The sequence below is a fragment of the Rhea americana genome, unplaced genomic scaffold (assembly GCF_003343005.1).
Source record: "Rhea americana isolate MKP2758 unplaced genomic scaffold, rheAme1 scaffold_1, whole genome shotgun sequence".
Lineage (NCBI taxonomy): Eukaryota > Metazoa > Chordata > Aves > Rheiformes > Rheidae > Rhea > Rhea americana.
In genome coordinates, this window is record NW_028185038.1 from 12,945,298 (window position 1) to 12,970,896 (window position 25,599).

At 43.3% G+C, this 25,599-nt stretch overlaps 1 protein-coding gene across 4 annotated transcripts in view; it reads left to right on the plus strand.

Moving 5' to 3' along the window:
* The window catches only part of FRMD4A (FERM domain containing 4A), a 231,164-nt gene that overhangs the window by 11,491 nt on the left and 194,074 nt on the right, over window positions 1-25,599 (plus strand). Inside the window, exon 1 of one of the 4 annotated variants that reach the window (XM_085299098.1) lies at window positions 2,175-2,535. The exons of 1 other annotated variant lie outside the window; for it this stretch is intronic. In XM_085299098.1, coding sequence (XP_085155224.1) covers window positions 2,443-2,535 — 93 coding nt within the window. In that variant the 5' untranslated portion in view covers window positions 2,175-2,442. Of the gene's footprint in view, window positions 1-2,174; window positions 2,536-24,387; window positions 24,932-25,599 lie in introns of those variants that run through there. 2 more of the 4 variants (XM_085299090.1, XM_085299082.1) reach the window with 2 other exon arrangements.

Consider the following 25,599-nt stretch of genomic DNA (forward strand, 5'->3'; position numbering starts at 1 on the left):
AATGGATTTCTTCTACTTTTCACATACACTGGAGATTTCCTGAAAAGAATATTTCTATTATTTTTCAGCTGCCTTGAACTACATAAAAATTTCCATTTCGTTTGCAAGACCCAAAAACCTGAGTAAAGAACTTGTAGTTTGTGCAAATAATTGAACTAACATTTAGGGAAGGTACTCAGGCAGTCCCTGGCAGCCAAGCTATGCCTGCAGAAAAAAACAGCACATGGTGAAGAGATGCTGAGCTTGTGAATCCCCAGCCACAACCTAGCCAAGGCAGGATGGAGCTCAGTAGAGCAAATTAGTCCATGTGGTGCTTCAAGCTGGTACCACTAGACTGACTGCGGCTGATCCCTGAGTTCATCTGCTTATAGACAGGGGTAGAAATGTGTGTTATGGCTCTTTGTCCCCTCTAGTGGATAAAGATCTAGCTACAAGGCTGGTCTTTCTTCGAGACCAAGCAGCTTCCTCACTCCATAAGGTAGGCTAGGGTCCTCCAGTCGTCTCAGAGGCATGGGTAGGACCATGGGAAATGCTACATCTTGCCCAGAGAAAGGTGCGCACAGCTATGGAAGGGGGCTGATGAGGAGTTCCACATCACAGGGCTGTGGATGAGCTTAATGGAGAGGGTTTGGCGAGCTCCTGGCTCAGACGCGGCTCAGTTTTCATGCAGACGCAGTAAGGCAGATCACAGTCACCCGGGCCCCCTTTCTCTGCTGGGAGATCCCCAGTGACTCTGCTGATGCAAGTACAGCTTCCCTGGGAGCAGCTGGTAAATGGCAGTTACCTGGTTCTTGCAGAAACAAGTAGGAATCATGGGGGGGAGGGGGGAGGAGGGAGGAGGGAGGGTAATGATCATTAAAAAAAAAAAAGAGAGAGACAAAAGCTGCAACTCTGCACCTAGTCTATATAAAGAATCTCTACAAGTCAGTTATGCTTAAGATATTTCCATCTTTTCCTGTCTCTCTCACTCTATTTGGCAAGAGCCATATGGAAGTAATTATGAACAAAGGCTGATTATTTTAATATTGAGAATTTCCCTCATCAGGCTGCTAGGTTTTCTCTTTGACTGGCTTCAATGCGTGTGTATATGCTGCGTAGGTACAGTGTTTCTCTTCTTTATTCTAAGCAATTGCTTTAATGTCTGTCCCTAACACCTTCATCCTGGCTTTTGGACTTTGATCAGAATAAAATATTTTTAGTTTTGCGTTAAAATGAGAACAATACGTGGAGGAAAGGATTGGCTCCGTAGCTCAACAGAATTTGTTCCCCCAACTAGACTGCTCTGAGGAAAACAGAGTTGGCCAAGATCCTTCCTGGTTTAATAAGAAAGTCAGAACACCAACATGGAGTTGGTAGGTTGAGAAACAAAACTGCATCTGGACTAGGACCTTAACTGAATATGAACATGAGCACAGCATGCAAATCACACTTGCTGCAAAAGTTCAAAATCACATTTGGCTGCTTTAGGACAACTCCTGCTGTTGCAGAAAGTCTGTGGGAAGGGAAAGAAATTTGTCCACTTTCAAATCGCTTGTGTACTATTTAAAGAGTAAAAACTGTTTCAAACTTCTTTGAAACGTCATTGTCTAGTATTCTCTACTGTGGCTTTATAAGAGAAGAAAGAGGGAGATGGTAAGACTGACTTTGTGAAGAGCAGACAACACTTTCCAGTTACAACAACTCTAATGTAATAATTTTTAAGTTGCACAACAGTTATATATGAATACATAGGGGTACATACAGATGCAGGGAATGATAAATGTGTGTTCTTTGTACCTACATGTGTGCTATACTATGCTATGTACAACATACTGCCTTAACTAGTGAGGGCTCATGTTTAACTGAGCAGCCTAGGGAATCATTCAAAACCCAATTGCTCTGTGTATGTATGTGCTCTCCAGCATCCAGGAGAGAGGAATATCTGAATGTAGGATTTAACATTAATCTCTGCACCAGATGGTGATACACYAGATATTCTTTTTAAGATGAACATGTGATCTACTGTACAGCAAACCAGAGGGGTCTGCAGTCACATGACAAAACGTATAATAAATCTGATAGAGCTTTGATTAGACAACTGACCTGGTTACCATCTGTAGCAACAAGAAGCGAGCTTGACATTTTTGGAACATTCTCCCCAGAAGCTTAGTTCTCCCACCTCTGTGGCACAGCAATCCTGCTGAGTAAACTACACTGAGAAACAGAAGGAAGCTGAAGATATGCTGCTTGAAACATGTTGTTAAGGTTACAAGGCTGGGGTTTTCCTTCCCCCTCCCCTCCTCCTTTCAAACAAGCCACATCTTGACTCATACGGTCTGATGTGAAAACCCACTCAGCTATTTGATAGTTGGAAAATCTAGATGAGGCTGAAAGTTATTTCCAAGGCAGCCTCTGTCTGCTGTGAACTCTCTCGCTCACACACGCAGGGGTTAGCGCCGCACTATGGTAGTACAGACAGCTGTGACTCCGGGTAGGACCCGAAGACTTTTGTTCAGGATACCCCATGGATCACTGAGGAGACGCAGTGTGGAAAGGGTAAGCCGTGATTTCTTTGTGCTGACTGCATGCCCGGAGGGTGAGGAGGGTATAGCAATGCTCTGCCCCGTTAGTCATMAGAGCGAACGGGGATTATGTCATAGTGCGTAGAAATTAGTACTGGTAGGATCTGTGTGGTGGTGCGTAGTAATTAGCACTAGTCAGAGGCTGTCTGATAACTTGGGGTAGTAGTCAGTACCACCAGGAGCAATAATGAGAGCAYGTAGTAATTAAAACGAGTCAGACGCTCTTCGATAATACTTGGAGGTGATCAGTGTTGAAGGGGTGATTCCTGATAATCAGTGCTTGTTGAGACTCTGACGGCATATGGCAGTAATAACCAGTAGCAGTGGGGAGTAAATGGCAATGTTAAATAATAAACGCCAGTGGAAACCTCAGGGTGATGAAGAAGGGCTCTGTATAAGTAAACGTAGAAGCAGCTGCCTACGAGTATCTGTGATGTATAGAGTTAATTAGCATCAATAGYGTCTTAGTCTAACGTGGCTGTACGGCGCACGCTGGCAAGCAGTGTTAATGCATGCTGTCAGCGATGCGCGGCTCGAATCAGTACCGGAGAGGTCAGTGTGATCCTGCCTGTGCTAATCTCAGAGTTCGTCGAGGAGATGCTGCCGCTTCCTTGCTGCTGGCATGGGGAAGCGAGGCGGGAGGCACCAGGGCTTTGCAGAGGGCTGGGCGGGCGCCTGTAGTGGAAACGCCTGCCACCGGGGAGGCCGGCTTTCCACCGCGGTACATCGCGTGACAGTACAAGCTCAAAAAGTTAAGGTGCTTTAGAGGGTTTTGTCAGCTTGTCACAGCGGCTCCAGAGACGTGACCRATTTATTTTCTCATAAACTGAACGGAGCGTCATAATTATGTCATTAATTTCCCAAATGGGCATCACCTTCACTGGAGCACGCGGGGAAGCCAGGATGGTGTTTGGGGGGGGGATCTTGCTGCTTTGGAGGATTGACAGGCTGATCAAACAGCCACGGTGTGAACACAAATCTCCGTAACGTGAGCATGTCGCGCCCGCCAAGAGCTCACGGAGATGGGATGCACTGGTTGTGGTGTGCGGGTCCTCCTCTGGCCATCATCTGAGATGGTGCTTGGTGCAACAAATGGCACGTTCTTGCCTCCTCGCAGTTTYGGTATTGAGAAACGTGGGCAGGCGATGTGCAATTCACCCTCTGATTTATGACTTAGGGCACATGTGTAAGTTCTGTAGTGTGGAAAGGTCTCATAATCGGTCAGTGTAGACCTGAGGGAAATCTCTGCTCAAAACATTTATTTTGCTGAAAGGGAATTTTGTGGCAGCTGAAGCCACCTGCAAGCTTAGTTCAAGTTTGCTGCATGTGTTATTCCAAAAAAAAAAAAAATGTTTTTGGACATTTCAAAACAAACTATTTCATTTTTTTCTTCAGATAGTGTGATTTTGTATGGATGAATATCTTTGCTTAATTTTAAAGAAATGTGAAAAAAATCTCAAAAAATAAATTCAGATCAAAAAACTGTTGTGGTTCAATCCAAAGCTATTCCTTTTTTCTTTCATGTCCATTTGGCTGAAGGGAAAACAGAATAACTTTGTGTCAACCTGAAACCTTTTTTTCTCCGCCTTTCTGTCAAGCAAACCAAAAATAATCAATTATTCACAYAGCTTTGGTTTGCTGTTGTTTGATTGTTGTTTGTTGCTTTGGAGCACACTCAGAAATGTCACTCCTTTTAAATCTGGGCTCTGCAGTTCAGGATACTGATGCTGAGAGGGGCCCAGGGCAGGCAGCCCTGCCTGCATGAGCAAAAGCTGTGGACTTAGGCCTTAACCTGCCTGGGAAATAGGGATGTTATTTTGGGGTCCTGTACAATGCCTAGCCTAGCTGTAGCTGGGGCCCATTTGGAGGGGCCACTTTACAATTAATTATGCAAAGGACAGGGATGAACACCCTCTGTACATTTTATCCTATATAGCCACAGAAATAAGTTGTCCTTAGCACAYGCAAACCTACAAGTGGTCTGCAAAGCCTTAATCCTGCAACGTGGTGGCTTTGTGGGTTCTCTTAGTCTCCATGGYAATGCTGAAATCCTCAACATCCCCAATAGTGAACCAGCCCCAAGAACAGCTCCAGAGTGAACAGTCAGGGTGGACACAGCTGAGATTTGTAGCCAGGCTTAGCTGCTCTAGCAAGGCACKATTTTCGCTGGCCCAAATTGCAGGAGATGGGTCAGCGTCTTGCAACCTTGCGGCTGCTCTCACAAGGCGGCGCGAGAAGCCGAGAATGCTTTCATAGAGGCCATGTCTGTGACCGATGAGCCTTAAGACAAGTGACATAACAGTCTGGAAAACAGCCTGTTATATGGGAGATAGGGGAGATATGGAGACCGAGCAAGAGAGAGAGACTATTCCCCATGCAAATATCCTCTTTAGAGATATACCATGCGCAGTGATCCAATCAATACCTGTCCAACTCCTCCTTGGCTTCGTCRTATGCATTAGTTGTCTGATGGAGGGATCTGAAAGAGAACAGCACTCTTATAGGATATTTTCAGGAGATAATTCAATGCGGGGTAGAAGAAGTGAGAGATATTAACTGTTAGTGCCCAGAGGTGGGGCCAAAAGTCATAACTTATGGACAGACCTCCTGGCCATGACTTATATCAGCTCTCTGCCCAGCTTGCTGCTTGCTCCTCTCGTGACTGCCCTAACAGGAGCAGCCAGTGTGCCACTGACACTGCTGCCACCTCTCATGCTGTCCAGTGGTTTGAGGAACTCACTGAAAACACATCCTCACGGGCRACTGGAGCACCATGGATGGGCAGAGCAGAGGCGCCCGGACTAAGCGTCGGCCTGCTCAGTTCACAGTCCCAGCCTTGGTTGACCTTGGTCAGAGGGCCTTGTGTTGTTTTGTTTTCACTCATCCAGAGTTTATTTCTCTCCTTCCCACTCGTTGATCTAAGGTTGGGGTGATTTAGGCTTCTTGTCAGAGAAAAGCTGGAGTCTTCCTTTGCATATTGCCAGGAGATTCAGTAGGATGGTGTTTGCAGCCAACTCTTCTTTTGACCTAAACCTCTGTTCCTGCTGTTATTATCTCTGACTCAAAGACTCACTCTCTCTGGGTGGATTTTGTCCAGTACTTGTCATGCTGGGTGCTGTCACCCTAGATCTTGTGGCAGAWGAGGGGAGGTTGTGGTCAAGCCATGAGGTACTCTGCACTCTTTGGGTTTGGGTCCTGCATTTGGGATGTGGGGTCCTGAGCCCACACCGAAGCTGTATGTCAAAGCTCCACCAAGTTCATGAAATCCAGCTGTGGTTGTGTGAGAGTCTGAAGTCCAGACCTAGGTGAACAAGTTTCACATGTAAAGYCTGAGATCTGAGAGATTTGTGCAATTAGTATGGCAAAATCCCAGTGGAAGAGATGGCTTTGCAAAGGCTTTCACAAGGCCAAATAATAATTTAAAAAAAAATAGTGCTAAATATTATAGGGTAGGTCATAGAGACACCATACAGCATATAGATGAGACAAAGAATTAAGCAATGTGCCTTGGGGCACACCAGATACCACTGTCAAAACTGAGAGGTTAGTTGGGTTCATCTAAGTTAATGCTGACATCTGCAAGATACCTATGTCCAAGCCAGCACCTCAGGCTGCATTTATGGTCACTGCAGAAGTAGTCAGTCTACTCCGAGGAGGCTGCAGGGCCGTCCAGCTCAGGCCGTAAGTGGTCTGGCCACCCATGTTTGKCCAAATTAATAATTCCCTAAATTCCCTGTACTGTATCAACCAGCTCTCCATTAGTCAATATACACAGAGACACCTTGGCCGGGAGAAGACCACACCACCACAGGCCCCTAAACCAGGGGAGATGAATTCCACCCCAGACATGCTATTTCTCAACTCTCACAATAAGATCATCCTTTTCTGGCTCTCATCTCCCTCCATTGGTAAATATACACGTTTAAATATGTAGTCCTTTCTCCCTTTGCATTATTAACGTGAGACGGTTCATGCCTGGGAGCTATCCTTATTACATCCATGTGCTGCGGATGTGTGTGAGAGGAAGATGAATAGAGTACTGCTAATGTCTAACAAATGTCTATTACTATTTACAGACCTCTTTCTGTTGTTGCAAGGCACTGGTAAAGAGCACGTATTGACTCCCTCTCTCAAGATCTCATTGGCTATTTTCCAGCCACAGGAATGTTTCTCATCATAAACACAAGTCCTTGTTTCTTGAGTTAGAAAGCCTAGAGAAAATACGCAGCTTTCTTGAATTAAACAAAAAAACAAAACTGCCACTCTCTTCTGTCTTTAAGGTTCAAAGGATGATATTWCAGCCAGTGCGGAAAATGGAAGGCCATTTCCAGACTAAATGAAGTGCTGTGAGGAGCAAATCGAGCTAGGAGAGACCTATTAACTTAGATCTCACAGTTTACACCCAGCTTTCAGGTCCCAGTTCTCAGCTATGGTGTATTAAAGGCCCTGTGCCCAGTTTCCTCAGTGGATGCTTGCAGCTCAGCAGGATGTAGTCTAGATTGCATTTTATTTCTTGTACCTCTGCRGAAGAAAAGCCAAGATTTAAAATGCAGCCCAAGCTACAAGCCACAGTGCCACTGTGCTTTATACGAGGGTTCCAGCTCAGGGCTGGAATTGGTACTTTACCTCTGACACTTCCGTTCTGAATGGATATCCTTGAACATTCATTCATATCATTGCTTTAAACTATACTAGGCAGAGATAAATCTGTAAATGGATATTTATTGCCATAGAAAACAGATGGCGAAACACAAAGCTCCCATGATCTTATCCCAAGCTGCAAGCATGTTAAGAATGCAGCAGGAAACGTCATTCCTCCTATAAATAAATTTCTCTTGAGAAGAGAGAACCCAGGGCTGAAAAAAAAATCAGTCTTTCTAGCTTGCAGGCCAAGTCTGAGGCAGGTTTTCCCACGCTATTCTGCAGCTTATGGTGACCTTTGCTTTTGGTGAGAGAATAGTGTAGTACCCAGTTGCCTTCACACAAAGTGGGACAGAGAGTTTGGCTCTATACTGCTATTGTACTAATCTACTAGCACTTTTGCTCTCCTGGGTTATTGATTTTATCTTTCAGCTAGACAAAGTATAATTCAGCATTTGGCTTGTTATTAATCATTTTCCAGCATAGACTCAAGAGCAAAGCAGTAGGAAACCTTTCACACCAAGGACTGTAGTGTTCCACACCTAACAGGGTGGAACAAGGCAGATCTCATGGCATTCGTGGTAGAGTAATCCTCATTTGTAAAACCCATTCGTGCAGGTTTCTGTGAGTGACGCTGCAAGCATTTGGCCTCACACCACAACTGACACCGTAACTAAGCAAGTGCTTCAAGGGAAGTTGATCTTTCCAGTGCACGCTATTTACTTGCAAACTCTTATGCTGGCATGCAGGTTCTGAAGACCATTGCTTAGTGCCTTCGGTTACATTTTTTGGATGTGTCTCTTACCTTGACAGTATCACTACCAATTTGATAGAATGCCTAGGTGACAGCAGAGTTAGTCAAGTGCTGTGGGTAACAGAAAAACAGTAGATAATTGATTGCAGAAGTTACCTGAGAGAAGAGAGAGAGATTGAAGCGATGAACTCCTATTGTCTTAGCTTTTTTCTGCAAGGTTCTCAAGTCTCAAGGTGATGAATCTAATATACAAACCCAGAGAGGTGGGAAAAAAAGAAACATTTTGCAGCACACTTTATTTACAATGAATTATTCACCAGCCCTATAGACAAATAATTGCATGTCAAAGAAAACTGAATAAGGGGATAAACTTAAATAGTAAAACTGTCACCTATATAAATCTCTGATATAATCGCTTGTGACTGCCGAAGCATCAATTATGTCTGCTTCATCTGAGATTTATCTTTTCTGACCTGTTCACAGGTATTTTGGAGGAATTGGTTTAATTTGAACTCTACCTAGACAGAAAAATGTTTGGTGCACCCTCTTGGGTGTGTGGAAGTTGTAATATTGTGTGACACTTCTAAAAGGTGTAACAAATCAAAACAGACTTTTCTGTGAAACAGATCGGGAGGTGTGCCAGACTTTATCCCCCCAAAATGCATGCAGGTTAATCGTTTAAGAGGTGAGAGCATAGCAGAAACTAATAGATAGTGACTGGTGAACTTTGCAGAGTCCAGAATTGGAGTATTGCTCAAATTGACTTTCAAATGGCTGAAGCTTAATTGAATTATCTGAAGCTCTCAAGGCCTGGAGACCTCAAAAGAGAAGGCTCTTCTGTAAAATTTCCAATGCTTCAGATTCTTATTTTGATCAGAAAAATGAAAAAAACTTTTTCATTACAATTTGTCATTTGTCTTCTTGTTGGCTGAATCCTGGGACAGCAAGGGCAGGCCAGGGGACAGAGGTCAGAGACAGAAATTAGACGAATGCTTTGGATTCAAGAGAGGAGAAGAGAAAGATCTTGTGAAAGGGTTTGGAGAGAAAAGGCTGTGGAGAGGCAGCTGTGAGTCAYGTACCCTTTGGTGACCCAGCCTGCTCAAAGGGCTTTCCTGGTAGCTAGTACCGTGGTTCTGCTGGCTCGTAGCCTCCCCCCACTCCCAGTAGCCCAAAGCTCAGGAGATGTGATGGTTTAGTATCAGATTAGGTTACCACAAGGTGATACTCTAGAGCCCAGAGGCAGGAATTTACCACCCTTACAAGACCCCTGGAAGGGCTTTTACACACAAAACCTGTTTCATGCAGGGTTAACAGGTGGTAGATAATTTAAAGTGGTTGCTTATGTATTTAAAATAGCTTGCTCACTCGTGAGCTTCCAGTCTGTTTCACATTGAAAACCTTATCCAAAATCAGAACCTAGCCAGGACTCCTCCCTGTAGTGTCTTAGGCATGCAGCTGCGTTTTAAAGTCCAGACATAGCAAGTCTCTAGATCACATCAATTTGTGATCTTAGTAATGGATTACTTAAATGTCACCTGAATAATCTCCCAAACTAACAACATTTTCAGACCTCAAATAGAGTATGAGACATGCCTAATACCTCCTTTTTTCCCATTCTTAATTTCTTGGTCAAACTTTTCCTCCGTTTAGAGCAGGATACAGTTCATGGTCTTTTACAAAAAAAAAAAAAAAAAAAAAAAAAAAAAAAAAAAAAAAAAAACAGTGGATGAAACCCACATTTAACCTTCAGAGAGGTTTATATTTTCTCTCTTCACACATCCCCAGTCAAGACCAGGCATAAAGCTGTTTAAATAGCAACAGTGACTTCAGTGAAGCTCACAAGCATCCAGGTTCCTCTAAGCAACCTGATAAAAATCGTGGAAGAGGCTATAGTTACCAAAAGGAAGTCTGTACTGAAAATAGTCAACTTTCACAGAATTTCCAGTTTGCTTATTCAATAAGTTTGGAAAGTTGGGTTCAAACTGTAAACACACTTCCAAACTTTGGTCTGAGCTTTGCTTATTTCCTGGTGAAGTATATGTTACCCTCATTGTCTCAATCATTTCTAATGGCATCAAAGAAATGGTGACTTTTCATTCTACCAGCAGATGGATACAAGTGATTCTTACACTTTATTTTTTCTTGTTGGGACCAAAATATCAAACTCTCCAAATTGCACAGGCAAGGAGTACAATTAGTCTTCACTTTCCAGCGATACTGCATGAAAAGCGTTTGAAAAGATAATGGGCTGCAAATCACGCAATTTACTCACCCGCATATGCTCTACGATCCAGCTGTACTTCTGGAATATATTTAGAAGGTGTAATTATGGTTGTGCAAGCTTTGAAATAAGTGAGCAAGTTTCTTAATTGAAGTTGAAATTCATCTTGGTTTCCAGTACTCCCTCTATAAAAGCCAACAAGTCTTAATGGGGTGGGACCCAAGATGTCTATTTTCTCTCCAGGTTTTACATCATCATAGATTAGGTAAACTTCATGTGAAACAACAGCTAAGGACTGATAACCTGCAATTAATGTGGTTGCGCTAAGCATTTGCCCTTTAGAGATCTACCATTTTGCATTCCAGCTTAGAACCAAAAATCACCGAAAGAGTGAATCTAATTGATCTTAACTCAAAAGGTCTGCTAGGGAGTTTCAATCGTGTCAATAGATGTGTTATAGGATGAGGTATGCTTTGAGAAATTCATCTAAATGGGACTTAAGATGAGGTTATTTCCTTGCTGGTTTTCTGTTCCTGTCAGCTGCTTTCCACCCATAACTTCAGCCCTCTGGGATGGCATTCCTCTTCCATTAACCTTTCCAGTTAGAGATTAATATAGACTGCCACCTCTGCACTGCATGCTTAGTCCCAGATCCAGATCTGGGCAGCCAGGCTGGTCCAGTTTATACATGAGCATCACCACAACAGAGTCTAAATTCCACTACTGGCTTCACTGGCTCTGCACGTGGTTCTGTGAATATTTGGGCTAGTGACCCATGGTCTGTTCTGGGAAGCCCTGCAGTTCCACCTCCAATAGTTGTGGTAGTCATGGAGAACGWGTCCATCTTTCAAGAGGAATTTTGAGGAGTCTTGCACACTGCAAAACARATGAGCTGTATCTCAGTTTAGAGAAGATCTTGTCATCTAAAYCAGTTTCACGGCCAGGAAAGCAAGCAAGTTAATTCATACTTGAAATACTTCTATATGTTTCTGACAGATTTTCTTGTGTGGAAGATCAGATGAGTTAGCTTTGTATAGTAGTTCCCTTTGTCAAGGCTTGCAAGTACAGTGCAAGTCTGTATGCTAACAAAAAGTGTGTGTCTTGTGATACAGTTTATTAATTTTTCAGCAATTAGGCCGCTRCCATTAGCTATGTGAAGCAATGGTGCCATCCTTCTGGTGGTACTGTCCTGATAGCCCTGCTGGTGGTCTCATACACCTTCCTGTTTTTCCATATCAGGCTGGAAAATTGTAGCATAATATGGTGCACATGTTGTCTTTGGAGTCAGAGCCAGGCACAGGGTCCTGCACTGTGGATTTCTGGATCRTCACTTAAGTCCCAGAAAAAGCCAGCACCTGTATTACAAGGGCAGCAATACAAGACCTTGTCTGTCATGTCTATGACTCCACTAGCTGTAGGACAGACACCATGCAGAAGSATCCTGGCCTCCAGCCCCCTTTCTGTGTCCCTGAGACAGTATTTACAGAAGCAATTGCTAGTTCTAGGAGCCTCTTCATCTAGCAGTCTGGTTTGGGGAACTCCTGGTGCTCACTATTTCCTTTGGGGACCTGGGATCTTAGAGAGCATCGAGGAAACACCTACACCTGCTCTGAAGAGCAGCCCTGTGGCCATGTTCAAGATTAGTCTCTTACATTTATGTGCTTGCAGGCTGGAAGTAAGGGCACCAGAAGCAGGTCACTGAAAATACACGGTGTGGGACCTTGACCCGTGGCTTAGTAAAATACTAGATATAGTTCACCTGAGTACAACGCAGCTACAGAAATAGGAAAGGGACTGGATTCTGTAGTTACAGCTCTTCCAAATGCCTCTCTTTCAGTGCAGGATAGACATAATCTGACATTCAAAGCAATATGTATCTTATACTGATGTGGATGCCAGTATTTACTGCTRCTACAAGAGATGCTGAGATTTGGTTGGACATCAGTGCTTTGAGATGCTCGGGGGAAAAGCACAGGGTCAGTGCCCTCCTCTGATCAGTGTGACTCATGAGAAATGACCAGTCTTCAAAGAGGAGAAAGCCAGTGTCCTTTTCCTCTAGAGCATTCTGAACAAATTCCCCAGTATCTTGTTTTGCTTAATTCTTTTGCTGTATATTCAGCAGCTATGATATGTCCCTAACCACAAGGATTATCCTCCRTGGGTTGCAATATTATCCATAATGYACYGGAGTATCTTGGCAAGTTGAATGAGAGCAATGAACAAGTGACTTTCTGCCTTCTGTTAATCAATCTTAATGTATGATCAGACAGCAGGGAGGAGGAGCAAGGTTAAAAACCCTCAGGTAGTTTATCCTCATTAAAAGGTACAGATTTTCAGACAAAACCAAGAAAARTGAGTTGCAAAATTTCAGTCTCTTTTACTCAGAGCTGAGCTCAAAGCTGTTACCTTTGCCTGAAGTTTCCGATTTTTGAAAATGCCATCAAAGAAAAGCTATCAAGGCTAATATGATTGATAGGCTATTGCAAGAGGGAAGCTTGACAACCCTTGATCATATTTTTAAAAGATTCCTTAAAAAATGTAGAGCTGTATATGTTCCCATGGCTCTGCAGACACTAGTCCTCACCACACCTCTGCAAGACCCATACAGTGCTGTCCTTCCTATCTGGCAGCCAGGACGTTTGAGGGGAAGAACTAGAGCAAATTGCCAGTGCTGTGCAAATCTGGGTATGTTTGAAGCAGGACCAAACTTCTAGGGTTCCTGATAGGAATGGGCACCCGCATCCTCTTACTCCCTCTCTAGCTTCTCTCCACCCAAACCATGCTGCGAACCAAGTGAGGGCCTGGGAGGAGGCTTTCTAATTTTCAGCATTTCCAGCCTGAAATGCTGGAAAGCTTCCTCTGCCCATCCTGGCTTTGCTGTAATGTAGCCAACATGTATCCTCCTGTAAACTTTCAAATGCACCAATAGTGACAGTTTCCTGCAGATTGGAAAGGATTCGCTTCAGTTACAGCGAATGGGATCCTGGCCAAGAAGAGTCATAAAAACAGAAGACGTTGATTTTTAAAAGCACAGTCGATGCAGTTATGTTAGTTCATTCCAAGCCATCTAATCAGTCACCAGAGAGTGGTTAAAATGGCCCTGAGGCCAACCTCCAGCTTCTGTAGGCTGGTGTCAGAGGAAAAATAAATAGGCTGATGCCAACTAATGATCTAGTCCCTTCTCTTTAAAATTAGTCATGGCAGATTGTGCTGTGCTGACCAGGCTCAGGGTTGCAGCAGCACTTTGAAAACTTTTAATTCCCAAGCCTTTTTTATACCAATCTGAGAGGCCCATTATCTGCCCTTGCTTGGAAGGCAAACTGCTGAAAGATTCAGAACAAGAGTGTAGGCAGCATGAAAGTTTTTCTCCAAAGCTGAAGAGAGAGATGCTGTGAGGTCTCTGAACTCCCTTTACACAGCCCAGCACTGATGTTTTCTCTTAAGTCAGCTAACTTCCCTTCCCCAGGAGTCCATCGGTAAAGCCTAAACMATCTTCATGTGAGAGGTTCAAGTTGAAAGGTCACCATTTTGGAGGGAAAGGAATAAAATATCTCTGAAATTAAGCTTCTTTTAGAGAAACTCCAGGTGAGAACCTACAAATCCAAATATCTCAAATCACTTGAAGATGGATCAGGCATCTTCTGCAGCCCTGGCTATGTGTCACCAYGCTCATGTAAGCAACCCCTCTCCTCTGAGGTCAGTGTTTTGCAAGGAGAGACTGCAGGACTGGCCTCAAATTCCCCAGGCACTCAGCTCTGAGAAATCCTTCTTTGTTTGTGTTTCCTAATGACTGTATATCAGGGAGGCAGTGAGCATGTCTTTCACCTCAATTCCTAGCTTGCAAAGCCAAGAAATACTAGCATAAAAAGATGTACATTCTCTTATCCTGGAATGAACTGATCATGTCCGGTCAGACAGAGACAGAGTCCAGAATATAATCTACATGGGCTTTTTTTCCCATGACACTTTCCCAACCAGACCTTGAGTAAACATGAGGTCATCACCAATTTATAATTGCTAAAATTTATGTCTCTCCTGATCACATTTGTGTGTGGAATTAAATTTGTTTTCATTATTGTCGTTCTATGCATATCTTAACTAYTCTTCCAACAAAATCATACACCAGCCCTGTTTTGAAATCACACAGATTCACAAGAGGTGTTCCCTGCCAAGGCAATRCTTCTTGTCTGACTGGACCACTGCCCTATACGGTATTGGGTTTGGTGAACTTCAGACGTAAACATGCCCAGAGACCTTTTCTTTCACTATGCAGGAAAAGAGCCCTATTGTTACAGCTATAATACATTCGTGACRGGTCTCAACTTCTCTTTAGACTAAGCAGTAGCTTAATAGTGCTCTTCTCGTATCTGAGTACCCTATTTCATGTCCCTTTCAGGACGGTGTAGAGCGATCTCAGGTCCTTAGCTGGGGAAGGTCAGGGTGGCAGGTTTGCTGCTCTCTGTTCCTTGCTTTTAGCTGAGGCAATGGCTTGGAGGTGCTGGTGCTGCTGTTTTGTACCAGTGCCTAGGCAAACTCACAGACACCTTCAAAAAGCACTACGACAAAAAATGTATAGTYATTTATGCCTCTCAGGATCAACTTTGTTTTTAATTGCCTGGTTCACACAGACCAACACTTTGGCTCTACRAAGAAAATTTCTCCCTGTTTTGTGAGGTTTTGGCATAACTTCATTAGTTGACGTCTGTACATGACAAGCAAAACCCTGATGCCTAACCCTTCTGTGAGGGCCTCTCAGAGCTTGTCCTTCAGCCCACATGTGCATGGCTAATTAAGGGCAATGGTCCATGCATGGCCTGTATTCACTTAGGATCATCTATCTGAGGGGTGAAGGTAGTTGTGTAGTGACTGGGAACCGCCTGCCATCCTAAACTGGGGTGGAGTGGGAGCCWAATCAGAGCAACATAACACTGAGAGCCATGACTGCAGATCAAAAGACCTCCAGTCCTGTGGAAGCTTCTTGCCTGGGTAGAGATCATGCTGTGACAGAATTGCAATTGGAGTTGCGTGGGGTGCATGCCCAGTGACCATGGCTGTCTCAGACCTACAGGAGAGGACACTAACACGGCTTTTCAGGCTTACATGGAGGGCTGTGCTGCACATGGCCTGGTGCGAATTGCCCAGAAGAAATGAGGGCAATCTTGCATGTGGTTCAAAGAGAATTGCAAGGATAGAATATATGGCCCTAAGCAATGAAAGAGTGAGTTTATTTCAACCACATAAATCTATTCAACTTGTGAACAGCATTAGCTAGTTTTTGATCACTCTTTTTTTTTCTGAGCTACTGTGGTACTTGGGCAGAACTTCCAAGTTCATCATTCTCTTAAAAGTTCTTATATTTGTTTTCCTTAGACTGAGACATCATAAAAAAGAAATCTGCCATATCCTTCAGCTGCAAATGATTTAATCATTCTTGGCTTTGTGTGATCTGAATATTTTCTTGTTCTCTTGCTTTGCAGCTGTGACCTACTTAATTACAAGCAGGAAACAAATCCCAGAATCATTAGACATTCTGCCTGGTTTGAAGAAGGAAAAAAAATTTAAAAATCTGGTGCTGTTAAATACTAGGATGTCCTTCTTAATAACAGGAAGTCAAGTTTCAGATAGCAAGAGTGAACATTTGAATTCTTTGTGTATCAAGATAAGCACAGCAGAGAGTTCATGGATTTTATYCTTTATGGTATGGATGTATTGGGGGCAGGGGAAACGACAGCCATTTCAAACAACGGCCAAAATGGGAATGAGTCATAAATTTCTAAATCAAGAGCGTAAATCCTCTTTGTTTTAACTTTTGAACAGTTTCAGTCTGCTGTCTGCTGTAGAGACAATGAAGTGACTGAATTGCTGCCTCAATTCAGCAGCTTTCGATCCATTTTCTCCTCTTTTTGGAATGAATTAACGAATAAGCCAGCAATTGCAGAGATCATCAGGTTGGAAGGCAGAGCATGAGGGAGTTTCATTAACTGCACTCCACCTCTGCAGATGAGGTCTGAGCTGCTATTTATACCTCCTGAAACTCAACACAGTGTCTGGATATGCTGGTGGGTATGTGGGTGTAATAGTAGCTGTAGAAAATAGCTAGAAAAAGGGAAAGTCAGGACTGCAGACTTCTATGACTGGTTGTCCTACACAAGCACTTAGTCCTCATATCTCAGTTTATCCACAATTCTGATTGCAGGACAAAGATGCAAATCTCCCAAAGCATTGTGAGGCAGTAGAAATCGATGTTTGTACAGGGTTTTAAGCTGAGCAACAACAGCAGTGCAAGTTATCGTCTTCTGTCAAGTGTGCATGCATTATCCCTTTGGATGGCATGAATCCAGAGCTGTCTTACAAGGCAAATGGAGATTTTCCATTAGTATGACCCACAGGGGTCTGTGTTTCAGGAGCAAATAGGGTTGAGGTCAACTGTTATGCTCCACTGAGAAGGTCTAACTGATCCCAGCTGGGAAGATGTTCTCAGTGCGAAGATCTGTTGCAGTAGTGTAATCTCCCTACGTTGACTCTKAAGTTTTCTGACTGCAAATTAATTGTGCTGAGACAATCCGACTGGYCCCACATGAGTCATCTCCAGCACAGAAGCCACCAATGAGTGTGCGAGTGCGTGTGCTGTGTCTAGCTCTGGGACCTCTGTACCTCATAGCCAACAGATACCACTTTTCACCACTGTGCCCTCTATGTGCATTTTGTTCCTGGATGTCTACAGCGTTACTACCAGAGAGGATGTATAAGTAAGTAACCAGTCTTCACCTCAGGGAACATTTATTCATCTATGGTTATGACCATTTTGCAAATCAGTGTAGGATGTCTGAGCAGAGATGGTACATTATCAACTTGAGGTATTGCCAAATATCTCAAGCATTGCTGCTTTTTGCTGTGTAAGTCTTGCAGAGTACAACTGGTTGGCTTGTCTAACAGGCTGAAGACATWTTTCTTTTTTAATGTAAAATAGGTCCCTTGGAATTTCATAGCACCTGGCAAATGTCAGTGAATTAATCCTCTGGGGAAATGAAAAAGTTACGTGATCTGCCTAATGTTACTCAGGAAACTGATGGCTCTTCTGGAATAGGACCAGATCCCTCCTCATTTCTACTCTGAAGCTCAGATTTGACCTGATTATATTATACCTTTCCTCTCTATCTAGAACAACATCCTAACCAACGCGACAAGTACTTGTTCTTAATGATCATTTTTAAGATTAAAGAAAAAAATAAGAAAAAATTAAATATATACACGTTAGCTTAGGCAGGAGTAGGCTTTCCAAGCTATAAGCAAGATCAAACATGAGAAATCTGGTCCATTGATTTTCTAAAATACATTCTCTTTGCCCTCCTGCTTTTTAATGAAATGCCCAACTCTTGTCTGTGGACAGAAAGGACTTTGTATTAGTCACTGAATGCCATTAGTGTTACCACTGGGTCCAAATCAGACAGACTATTTAAACATATTTGCAGGATAAGCTGTAAGAAAACGTTCTTATGGAATAGGCCATTTGTGCTGTATAGGCTTCTGTTACATAGATAGCAAGGCTGCATATCATTAAATTACCCATCTTACCATATGGCAAAACTGCAGATTGGCCTTCTATGAGTTGCCAGGCTTGTCTTCTCTCCCAAATGAATAGTAACAATCTGGAAATACCTGCAAAATAAAGCAATCAGTCCTCTAACCCACAGCCCACAGCCAAACCCATTCACTTTGGACAGCCTGGACATCATCCTCTGTTACAGGGTGGGAAGGGCATGCTAAATACATATTTGAAAATTATGCAAATATGTGGGATACTGAAGAACCCTTCATAAATACAACTATTGCAGGACTTGCTCCAGTTGAAAAAGGAATAAACAGATTGAAACAAGAGAAGTGTAACTCAACAATGTGTATGAGCTGTTCCTATAAACAGCCAGGTGTGCTAGATCTCCGGTCTGATATTCAGTGCCTGCTTGATGGGCACAAACTCAAGTTTCTCTGAGGTTCATATTGCTTTATCCCTGAACCGTGCCAAGGCTATTTTAGAGATAGGTGAATAATATGGAAGGAATACAGCTCAGCTGATGGATGAGCTTTACATTGCCCCTTCATATGTAACTCCTAAGCAGGTTGTGATTTTCTGTTTTCTTTTGGCTAAATATAATTCTCCTGAACATTTCTGCAAATAGTACCRGAGTGTAGCATGATCATAAATCTCGTAGTGATCAGCATACAAAAATGTGTGGTGCTTTGACTGGGCACACTGGTCATAGGACATTACATTCCTCAGAGGGATTGGAGTAAATCATAAGCTTGGGTTTCCAAAGTGAATAATCGTATTTGAGATCTCACCATTCACTTTCTGTGACCGTTCTGCAATATTTACTTAATACGTTATTCTGACCTACATCCCCTCCTGTAGACTCATTCACTGCAGTGTTCACAGAGAAAGAGGATTTAATAGCAAATCTCTGTACAATCTTTTYCACATTTCTGCATAGTAGAAATGAATTTACTTCAGCTGTTTGAATGCTATGGACAAGCACACAAGCGTAGCTTTATAGGGTTCATCTACTTTTAAACATTATTAAATCACTAACATAGATTACTTTAGGAAATTAAATGTGTATGATTTGAGGATATGACATAATCTCCTATGTCAGTCATTAAATATCCCTGTAGAGTGGGAACACGTGCAGTCTTACACACAAGGAGCTGTTGTTCACATAATGATAATACTCAGCACTACCAGAGCACTTTACATTTTCAAAAAGCTTTAGAAATGTTATGATCGAGGTAGATGACTAGAATAGTAAATTTTCATTCAGCTATTACAGTAAAAAGCAGCAGTACATTTAATTATGGAACATTTTATGCCATAAGGACTCGTGACAACATCTTGAAGAAATTATTCAGGATTTCTGACTTGTGATGTTCATCTTAAACTGTACCCAGTAAAATCTTCAGTTTCTTGAATTTTCTCTGCAGGAGAGTTGTAGGGCTGTCAAGGATGGCAGATCAAGGAATGGGAGAGTGGAGGTTTTTTATGTCTATGTTTTTGGAGGTGTGTGATAGGTGAGAGCTAGAAGGGAACTGATGATATGCAAACTCTCATGTCTGCATGGTGCAGAAGACCTTTGGAGAAATGCTTCCAAGAGTGGCTTCTCTACCTGCAGCTGCAGAGAGGTGAGCAGTCCTAGGTCCAGTGTTTGCACCTCCTCCACATGGTTGTAAAGATTCAAACATGGTTATGAGCCAGATCTTGCATCTCAGCCAGGGTGAGGTCATGATCTCATCTCTGTSCAAAAATATTGTATGGTCAGTAGAGTTATTCTTGCTTTTCTTTGCTATAACAGGCATTGGGCTCTGGTCCTTAGCACTTATTTGATCAAAGCTCTCRGCAGAACCAATCTGGACATTCATACTCAATTTTCACTCTCTTTTTAGATTCGGGTGAATTTCATTTGTCTGTACTATATATATCATATACAGCCCTCGAGGTCTGGGGACCTCCTTCTTCAACTCAAATGTCATGCCAGCCCCCTTTAAAGCCCCCACTTCAAATCACAAACCACAAAACCCTGCAAAGGTATGTAAAATAGTGCCAGCTGTGTTCAGTCCTTGCCCCAGGGAAGTTGCCATTGGCATGCATTGTCCTGCAGAGAGAAACACACTTGGCCTCCACAGCCTCTCCTTGGATGGCAGTGAAGCAGATTGCCTGCCTAGACCCCCTTGAGACCCATGGCAGGGAAAGAGAGAAGTCCAGAGGGACCAACAGGAGAGACAAGACCACCTTGTGTAGGGTGGGAACAGCGGAAAGCTCAGAGGCTCAGGTTCTCAAAAGGATTTGGACCCCGATGTCCATTTGGGAATCTTTGTAGTGTTTGTGTGCTGGTGCAGTTATTGGAGGGGGCACACTTCTGTAAGTCCCTGCTGAGGGCTCTGGCTCTCAGTGGGCACCCGTGCACCTGAAACAGAGTAGGAAGGACAGTGTCTCCTTCTCAATATGTTTTGTCACACGGCAGTGGTCACCCCTTGCTGTTCCTGTCATTTTAGCCAAGGAATGATGTGCCATTAAGGCTCAAGGAGGAAAATATGACTAGTTAAACATCTCGGAAAAACATTTCCAACACGATAAAGCATAAAGCTGCAATATGAAAGGGAACTTTAGACAAGAAGATCTAACAATATTAATATTATAGAGGAAGAAAGATCAAAAAGAGTAATGGACTTGAAATGAGTCTTAAAAGAACTGGGCTGGAGCTGTAGAGGCTGTTGGGGCCATATGCTGAGCAGAAACAGGATGTTTCTGGTACATCTATAGTAAGCTCAAAGGAAACCACCCTCTGCCCGGCACGTCTGTCTTTCAACACATTCAAGCACATCCACACCCTTTGGAAAACTGTGGGCAGAAAATTACTCGAGAGCACACTGGAGCATGATGCTGAATTCCTTCTTCCAAGGCCAGAATACACAAGCTGCCTAAAGGAAAAAACACAGACCTGTCACTTTGAGCTCCCACTTGTAGACAGCATCTGCCTACATCAGTGCATGGCAATGCTTCGCCAGCTCAGCTTTTGGAGCCTTTTGGAGCACTGCACTGAAGAGCAGTTGGCTGCTGAGGTCAGATTGGGAAGTCCACCCTAAGCCTTCAGCTCTTGTTGACAGTCAGATGAAGCAACACAGCAGACCAATGGATTTTTTTTCCCTCTTTTTCATGGAAAGCTTTCATGAGCTATTTTTATATCCTTGTAACAGCCTTTGGACTGTCAGAAAAACGTGGGAGGTTTTGTAGTAAATGTTTTGCCTGACATTTTCTCAGAGACAGTAGGAAATAATCAGTGCATAATTAGAGAAGCTGTGCTGAAAAGACCTGCAAGTATCTATAGATCTATGTAGAGTTCAAAGGACCTCTTTTTCCTAATCAGCTTCAGCGAGGGTGAAACTAAAAATGTTTTATAGAAACGTAAGATGGTTTTACAGAAATTACTTGAAGTGTATGCCAGTAGAATAGCCAACCTGGTAAGTCTTTCCTCCTCTCTCTTCTCCCTTTCCCTCTGGAAATGGCCTTTCATGTATGTAAGAGCACATTCAATGATGTATTACTGGAAAAAAATAATTTCTTGACAAATTGGGACACTTGAACGTAAAACATTATTTCAAAATATAGCCAAGAGTATGCTAGGCAGGGCACTAACCTGGAGTGGAGGAGGCTAGAGATGATAGCTACTGTGCCTCATTTCACGTGGGMGTTGGCCCTTCTCTCCCAGGTTATGTGTTTCACATTGATGCAAGGCAATTCTGCCCTGATTTTGGCCAGGAATTTCTTTGTAGGCTGCAGAAGTCTTTCTTTTGCAAGCTTCAGCATAACCAATATCCACCTGGTTTTACTGAATGAGCATTAAAATAGTCTGTCACCCCTCTAGCTGGGTTTTCCAGGACTATTTTTTCTCTCAGGGACAGGTAGGTCCAGAGCTGCTTGGCTGTGGAGGAAATGGTCTGTCTTTTCTTGAGAAACATGCATGGTTGCAGTTCCCCTGGAAAATGGGAGGTGGGCCTGAYAATCTCTATTCAGGCCATTTTTGCCCCCCCTAAAAATAGTATGTGTCTAATCAGCAGGAAAAACTCTGCAGGAAACTGAACAATCTGGGCTAATCATGAAGGTAAATCTACATACTCAAATGCTCAGTGGGCCTCCTATAGACTCAAGTGACTCCCGAGGAGACTGTTCSAGTCTATCAGTTAAATAAACACATAGCAAAACTGTTTTCAGAAAGTCTGATTATGTAATCAGCAGGGTGAAACAGCTCCTCCTGAACTGTCCTCATCTGTTGGGTAAGTACTGGCATGGGACAAGGAGGCCAAAAGTCTCCTTTCAAACATACGGGGAGACTAGATGCACATGTGGAGTGGCTAATTTTAAAACTGCAGCATATCCTCCATTTCCCCTCTCTCCCCCTTCCAGAATACCAGAGTGGTTAGATCACATCCCAGAGCAGTCACTTGCTATGGTTTCATTACCCCCACTATTTTCTTTTATCAAACACATTTCTTTCTTTTCCTCTTTTCTGCTCCCAGGCAGAGATATTACATGTTAGGCTGTAGCCTGGGGCAAATGTTGTCTAGTCAAGTTATATATATATGTATATATATAAATCTTTTTTCCAAATGATGCCTGATAATGGAGATGTTCCTAGTCACTTGTCTGCATCACTGATAATGGAGGCAACATTTTACCTAGTTTACAGGCGGGCGAAAAAATCACTGGGAGATGGATGAATGTAGAGAGACTAACAAAAAAAAAAAAAAAAAAAAAAAAAAAAAAGGAAAGAAAACTATGCTTTGCAGAATGAATAGCCTCTACTAAGTTCTAAGGAAATACTGTTTTTATGATGCCACTCTAAAAAATGATGTCCTGAAGAAGCAATTATGCTGAGAACATGAATTTTGCAGCTGTATTTTCCTCCACCTGCCCAGTCAATGAGCTGATCAGCATTATTGTGCTGATTATGTCCCATTTGCTTTGTTCCCTCCAGTCCTCCCAGATCAAACTGCCTRTAGATTGTGTCAAGGTGAGAACTGAATTACAGAAGTCAACCAGCAGTGGATTTCCTCGCTCCCCAGTGCAGAGAGTAAAATCAGAGAAACCATCAAGGCTTTCAGGAAATGGTTTCTCGTAAGGCTACTGTGGATTCTGTTTCTGGATTCTGAGATTCTGAGTCATTCGTGATGGSGCCGAAGGCAYCCTCAGCAAGTCTGCAGATGACAAAACTGGGAAGAGTGACTGACATACCAGGGGACTGTGCTGCCATCCAGAGAGACCTTGGCAGGCTAGGGAAATGGGCGCAGAGGGACCTCGTGACGTTCAGCAAAGGCGTRTGCCAAGTCCTGCATCTGGGGAGGAATGACCTCACACACCAGTACAGGCTGGGAGCTGACAAGCTAGAGAGCAGCTTGTCAGAGGAGGARCTGGGGGATCTCCAGAGGTCCCTTTCAACTCCAACTTTTCAGCCATTCTGTGAGTTTCCTTTGACTTGGTGCTCAGTTCTGCTAAATGAGAAACCAGCATCTGAGGTCTTAGTGGCTCAGTACTCACAAGTACTTCACGAGTTCAACTAGAAGTGGGCTTATCTCATCTTCACCCCCAAAATTCCCTCACTGGAAGTGCCTCTATGTAGGCACTCACCAACYGACTCCCGTCTGCTCCCGGCCAGTCCAGTTGCCTTTTTTATGCACATTCCCCTGAAGGGAGAGTGAAATAAGTGGAAAATAGCAGTGACAAGCAGCTGTCTCCAAGGTTGCTAACTTATGTTGTGGCTTTGCAAAAAATACTTCCACTCTGTGCCTCAGTTTCCCCACATGATTATTAAAACTTAGCCCATAGGTAGAGGGAGCACTAATGGACGTAACAGAAAAGCTGTTGCAATTTAACTGCATGTATTTTATGATGATTTGACTGAACTGYAAAACCCTTGTGTGCAAAACTATTTTCACCCTCACGGGACTGGTTACGTCATCTCACCTAATCTTAAATGTTTACAGCCTAGACGAGCTACTCTGGACTACTGCAGGGAAACAGGCAGGGAACAGACCTCTTCCCAATACCTAACTTTAGGAAGGGATACCTGGCACCAGAAGTGCCTATTTGCTTCCAAAGAATAGAAAGGGCACTTTGGCACCCAGTATGGATGAACTGTACTGCATTCTCTCGTGTTTACTCAAATGAATCCCATTCTTACTAATGCGAGCTAAGCAAGGGTTAAAATATGTCCCCACCTGCTGAAGCAGACAGGTTTTAAGTGGGCATAGTTTAATCTGTGTAACTCTCCAAGATATCAGCCCTTCAATAAACAGCATTACTTTGCAGACTGTTACATAAGTCTCATATAAAGACGAAGTATAATTCTGAGTCCAAAATATATAAAGGCTCCAAAACAGACAGCTGAGTGGGGAAAAAAAAAGAAAAAAAAAAAAGAGACCAGAGTGTAACTGTGCAATGGCTAGTCAACATGCGAAACAAAAGGATGAAATGTTGCGTGTGGCAAAGCTGTCTTCTCAGCTGTTATTTGGGAGTGTTTGAAAGAGTTAAGCCCAATACTGGAATGTCTTGGGAATGTTGGCAGAGAAAGAGAGGGAGAGCGAGCAGCTTTTTTCCTCCCTCTGGATGGAGTCCCAGGACTTAGCTTTCAAAGTGATGACTTTGGATSCGAGTTTGTTTCTTGGTTCTGCAGCGGAGAGCTAGGAAGGGATGCAGTGTAACCAAGAAGACCTTCGTGAGGGATGTGCAACTGCCTTCCTAAGTCAGGATAGATATTTTTACCTTTTCCCTGCTCACCCCTGAGTGCTGCAGTATTCATGTTGAGAAGATACATGCGGGGAGAAACCACATACTGAAGGGTGTATGTGAAAGGAGAAAGATACACCCCCAAACAGTTTATTTTGGCTGCTCGTTTTGTTGTTAGGTTTTTGGGGGTTTTGTTTTTTTTCCCTTTCTCCTCCTTTGATGGAAATTGCAGTGGCTTTTTAACGTTGCAGTTCATAAGGCACCTGGGGATTAGCGGATCGCTTCTGAGCAGGCAGTCCGGGTGTTTCACGCAGGGAGCTGGCATGGCTGCAGTGCTCTTTGGCTTTGAGGATCTGCTCTACAGCTGGGACAGCCTGGTCTGGAACCTGACATCCCGGGCCCTGAGGACCTGCCGCTTTGGAAATCTGAGGGTCCTGCAGCTCATGCTGAAGCCATGGTGCATTTCCAGAGCCGTTTATCAGGTAGGGCTTCCAAACGTCAGACCCCCTTGGAGTCATGGAGGGTCCAGTCCCACTCCTACCTAGAGATGGTGGGAGCTGAGGCTACCCTGCGTACGGGAGATGTCTGGGAGGAGATACCAAGAGCTGAGGCTGGCCATGGGGTTTCCCAAGGCTGGACATAGGTCCAAATTTTCCTTCCTGCAAAACAGGGAGGAATAAGAGAACGTGAATTAAGGATCCTTCTGTTACGTATCTCACCTTTGTGGAGCTTTGTTCTCATAGGAACAGCCAGCCTCAGCTGTGCTGTGTCCTCATGCAGTCCCTATGTTTGTATAATAGTAAATTAGAGCTTACTCAGAGGAAAGGACGCCTAAAGACACACAACCTTCTTGTGCAAAATGGGCAAATGCACTCAGTTTTAAATTGCAATAGCGTTAAGTAACCCTAATGCATCTATGCAATGCTTTCTGACTGTTCAGCTTTGTAAAGTCTGAGGTACTTGATTACCTGAAATGTTTATTTTATTTTATTTGGTACATAGTCTATGTGGTATATAAACTGCCTTTCCCCTCTATCCCTCTACTCTTCTGAACAGGGTGGACATAGAGACTTAGTGCTTGGTCTACYGGCTTCTCTGTAAAGATATGATATCAAACTGCAGCTTGAGGTATAACTAAACAGTTCTAATA